Source organism: Babylonia areolata, chromosome 8 (genome assembly GCF_041734735.1).
Source record: "Babylonia areolata isolate BAREFJ2019XMU chromosome 8, ASM4173473v1, whole genome shotgun sequence".
NCBI lineage: Eukaryota > Metazoa > Mollusca > Gastropoda > Neogastropoda > Buccinidae > Babylonia > Babylonia areolata.
This window is the reverse complement of record NC_134883.1, coordinates 22122747-22127746: the sequence shown is the minus strand read 5'-3', so window position 1 is coordinate 22127746 and position 5000 is coordinate 22122747. Positions and strand designations below refer to the sequence as shown.

Below are 5000 nucleotides of genomic sequence, written 5' to 3'. Positions count from 1 at the left end.
TGTTTCATGTCAGTTGAAAGATTTTCCAATAATGATATATACTCTACTTCCACCACATTCTTTTTCGCTTGTGTTTGTAGTCTGTGACACCAAGATTTACTTGTGTCTGTAAGTTAGCTACGTGTATAGCTGTTTTTAGTCATTCCATTTTGGCAGCCATGCTCTGTTTACAGGGGTGCCTGCATGCTGGTGTGTTTGTGTTTTCATAGCCTACTGAACACTCTGAACACTGACGTGACTTATGGAATCTAGTGTGCATGGGTTGTGCTTGCATACACATGGCAGCAAGCTTCTGCTTTGTTCGTAAAACAGGAGTTAAGGCAGAAGTAGGTCTGCTAATAATTATGTTCATCTTGGAGACTGGAAACGTCTCCACCTATACCCACCCATGCACAGCCAGGATTTAAATCACAAACCTTATAGATCCACAGATCGAAAGTATCACAATTCAGTTATTTCGCCCGTCCCTTCCTTTGCTTGAAACCTATTAATAGTATGATGATGGAGTTTAGAATTTATTTTAAAGTAATACAATGTATATGATCTGGTTTTGATGTTCTTTTCATTACATTTTTGTTTGTCAAATATACTTCATGTACTGCTTAGACAACCATGAAAGAATGGATCACTTTGCACTTGAAAATATAATGTGAAGTGCTTAGTAGTTTTTGAGTGCTGTAATCTCTATATTACAGGGGTGTAAGTGCATGCATCCAGATCTACCACAAATCAAATTTTCAAAAGTCTGTCAGATCGTCGCCAGATTATTGAAATCATATATGTGCAGTCTGGTTTGTAAATTCACTTTCATCACATTGTATTTTTACTTCAGACAGCATAATTCACCAGTTCTTGTGCACAATGGAAATAAAGGGTTTATGACGGACTACCCCACAGCACTGTCATGATTACCATTGCTTGTTGGTATTGAAATGAGTCTGAATTCACTTGAATAAACTTTAAAATATTCACGTAATGAAAAAACAATCTCACTTCATGAGCCATTTTCATCCATGTTGGTGTCCATGTGAAATGCTTGGCAAACAGTTTTTATTTAGAAGTATCCAAGCGTTGATAAAGACAGCAGTAGGTTGAAACTTCAATGACTGTAAATGCTTATGACTGCAAATGTCTCTTGAATATTAAAGCAGTGAACTACCAACAGCAGTGGGTGTGGGACTGCCTTCTTCATTGATCAGGTGGAACCTTTCAAGCTTAATTACTGGATTTGGTTCCACAAAAACACATTTCTGACAGTAAAGATAAGAAGAGAAAATTTGAATGAAGTGATGCAGCTGACCCTTATAATTTCTAAAGCAACTGCATCAATATTTGAAATGATAAAGAAATAGTATTATTGTCTATAAAAATCTGCAGGCATGCAATCTTCTGCAGAATCTGTTGGTACTGTTTTATTTATTACTCCAATTCTCCACATTTGGAATAGATAACTAAAAGAATGTTATCGGTGGTTAAGATGTTACAGTTTGCATGTATGGTAGATATGTAAACTGCATGCCACATCGTACTTCACTCTATGCACTGTTGTGTTACCACCCTTATCATCATTTATTCCTGTAGTGACCTCACCAACTGGCATGGGCAAGGATTCACAAAAAGTGGTCACCTTCACTCGTCACGTTCATATTAATGACACGCCAAACTCTGAACTGGGTATAAATTCTGTGCACTTTTTATGCATGACCAGCTGCTTTTTTTGTGTACAGTGGAGTAGTGTATAGATCAACAGTGCTTCCGGCATGATGCCATTGCTTCAGTAGCAGAAAGAAAGCGAAAAAATGTTGATGACTTGCAGTGATGATGATTTCCACAGATTTTGGCATGAAGAGATTTTGCTGGTTCTCATATACTGCTTTGATTATTTCAGTTGATTTTTTTTCCGCATGATTAAATTCTTGCTTGGCTTTCTGTAGTTTGCTTTTTTTGTGAATTTTTATCAAATTTGCATGTTTATGTGCGTATCTCTTTCCCAGTTAACTTCTTTGTCAACTTTATTGCAAAGGAATAACTGAATTGACAGTGAACACTATCACAACAATTTTTAAATGACAGTAAATTTGGCATACAGTGAACATCAGCATGATCAGTGAATACAGTAGACAATTTTACAGCTATTTTGAGTGACATCTTACTCAGCCATGATTCTGATATAGTGGGGTTTTTTCCTGATATAATGAGAATTTTATATTTGATAAAATCTCATCATTGCAATTACAGTCCACAATCTAGACACCCCTAAAGTATTGATGCCTTTCAAAGTATATGTTTCAAGACTCATATTCAAGAGACAATCAAATTAAAAAGACTGTTTATCATTAACCCTTTCACCGCCAGTCAATTTAGAGTGCAAAATTCCCATGTGTTACAAACACAGAAAATATGGAGTCTAAGAATAGCTGGGGATTCCCCCTGAGATATGTAGAAAATATGGCCTATCCTACCACCAAACATAAAGAGTAGTAGTTTCATGGATAACAGACCCATGATCTGGTCACCCTTCAGTGATATGGGTCCTCTACCTAGCTGCTGCATAAATGCAACTTTGGCAGTGAAAGGGTTAATGATAATATGTTTGAACTTTAAATACATTCCATTTACAAAAATGGATGAGAGGCATGATGCTTTCCATCTTTAAAAGCAACATTAATTTGATAGACTTAAAACATCACAAATGCTCATGCTGATGTTCAGGTGGGATTTTGACTTGCACCTGTGCGTTTGTACTCCAGTTTGGGAACGATGCTTTGTGCATGTATTTGAGATTTTGTAGTTGGCAACCCTGCGGGGATCAAGAAGAGAGTCCCCCAACAAATGAAATGGCTGTGACTTCAGCTACAGACAGTACGCCTCCCTGGTGGAGCACCTAAATAAAACTTGAGATCTCTTTAGAGTTATTTACATTTTGTCCTTCTTTCATAGATTTTAAAAAATTATTATTATTTATTTTTATTTTATTTTATTTTATTTTTTGAAGGTGGGGGCCCTCTAAACAAGACATTTTCTTCCACCATTTCAGTTCCAGTTTATCAAGGAGTCACTGCATTCTGACAAATCCATATATGCTATACCACATCTGCCAGACAGCAGAATATCCCAGTGCGCCATGTCAGTTCGTTCATTTATTTATAGTCTGTTCATCTAAGATGATGGTATTAGACTGAAAATAAATGATATTATTATCATTGTTATTATTTGGATTATTATCATTTCTGTCGTAATGATGATTGTTATTATTAATTATAAATCAACATTTTTGTATATTCGAATGAAAAGGGGGCCGGTCGAGGTGGAAGGGAGGGAGGGGGCAAGGGGGAGGGGACTAAAAAAGGAAGAGAGAGAGAGAGAGGGAGAACATTATGTGGAAAAGATATAGTACAAAATGTAAAATGGAGAGGGTGAGTGTCAATGATTGGAGAAAGAAAAAAACATAATATTGGAAGAGGTGTGTGAGGGGCGGGACGGGGAAAGCAGGATTAGGACAAAAAATTAATCAATGATCAAATATTGTATGCACTAATTCTGTAGATTATTATTTGAGAAGAGGTTCACGTGGGGACCCACAATAAACAACCAACTGGACTATTCAACACATAACTATCTAACTTTAATAGAGAACAGTTACACCATGTCAGGCCTTGAGTGTATGCATATATATATTTGTGTACTTATTAGAGTGGATTCCTTTTACAGAATTTTGCCAGAGGACAGCATTTTTGTCGCCATAGGTTGTTTTGTTTTTTTATCGTGTGCTAAGTGCACACTGCACATGACACCTCTATTTATAATATCTTCTGAAAGACTAGATGCTCAGTTTGATTTTCTAGTCAAACTTGGGAGAAAGGGTGAGAGCAAGATTCAAACCCAGACCCTCACTGAAACTGAAACCGTTGTTGCTTTCTTTTTACCTTTTTGACTCACTTGTGTAAACAAAGTGAGTATGTTTTAACCCGGTGTTCAGTTGTCTGTGTGTGTGTGTCTGTGTGTCCGTGGTGAACTTTAACATTGATATTTTCTCTGCAAATACTTTGTCAGTTGACACCAAATTAGGCATAAAAATGGGAAAAATTCAGTTCTTTCCAGTCATCTTGTTTAAAACAATATTGCGCCTCTGGGATGGGCACAGAAAAATAAAAAATGAAGCCTAATTATATGCAAACTGCATTTACTGTTATATTTATATTTTTTGTATTCTCTAAACTTGGCACTTTGATCTGATATTCTGACCCAACAACAAGAGCAGTCATTAGTATCATTTTATGTTCAAACAGGAACTTCTTTTGCTAAGCATGGAAGTTTGATTTATTTTGCAAACGTTTTGGTGCAGATAGTAAAAAAGGGAAATTACTCTGTAATTAATGCTAGGGGACTTAATTTGCTTTAAACTGATCTTTCTCATCTTAAACATTACATTTTGAAATTATACTCAATACATAAAAAGCTTGGATTTAAAAAAAAAAAATGTATCACAAGTGAGTCTTGAAGGCCTTGCCTCTCTTGATTTTTCTTTCTTTTTTCTTTTTTTGTGTGTGTTTTTTTGTTTGTTTGTTTGTTGTTGTTTTTTTGTTTTTGCTTTCATTTCATTTTTTTCTGCAAAGTGTATTGGACTGCTTGCTATTTTAGAAGCTTATACTCGGAGGTCAATAGTTAGAAACTGCATTGAATCTCATCATACAAATGTCACATTTCCTTTTTCTTTCATCCTTTGTTATGTGTTATGCTGATACATCTCGAATGTTTGTTTGTTATAGTGTATAAAACAGTTTCCTTTTATGTTTACAGTAATAAGTTTTAAGAACACAGACACACAGCCATACATACAGACAGACACATACACACAGAGACAACCGAACACCAGGTTATAGCGTAGACTCACTTTGTTTACACAAGTGTGTCAAAAAGCCAGACTGGTTATAAGAAGTACTGTGTGTTAAAACTAAAATAGCAGAAATTGAATGAAAAAAGTCCCATAGTAATCATTT

The 5000-nt window shown here is 35.6% G+C and overlaps 1 protein-coding gene across 8 annotated transcripts in view; it reads left to right on the top strand.

The window, feature by feature from the left end:
* Positions 1-5000, top strand: part of LOC143284653 (uncharacterized) — a 136318-nt gene that overhangs the window by 90332 nt on the left and 40986 nt on the right. For 7 of the 8 annotated variants that reach the window (XM_076591548.1, XM_076591553.1, XM_076591552.1 and 4 more), the window contains one exon: positions 1582-1674. The exons of the other annotated variant lie outside the window; for it this stretch is intronic. In XM_076591548.1, coding sequence (XP_076447663.1) covers positions 1582-1674 — 93 coding nt within the window. The remainder of the gene's footprint in view (positions 1-1581; positions 1675-5000) is intronic. 8 annotated transcript variants of the gene reach the window in all.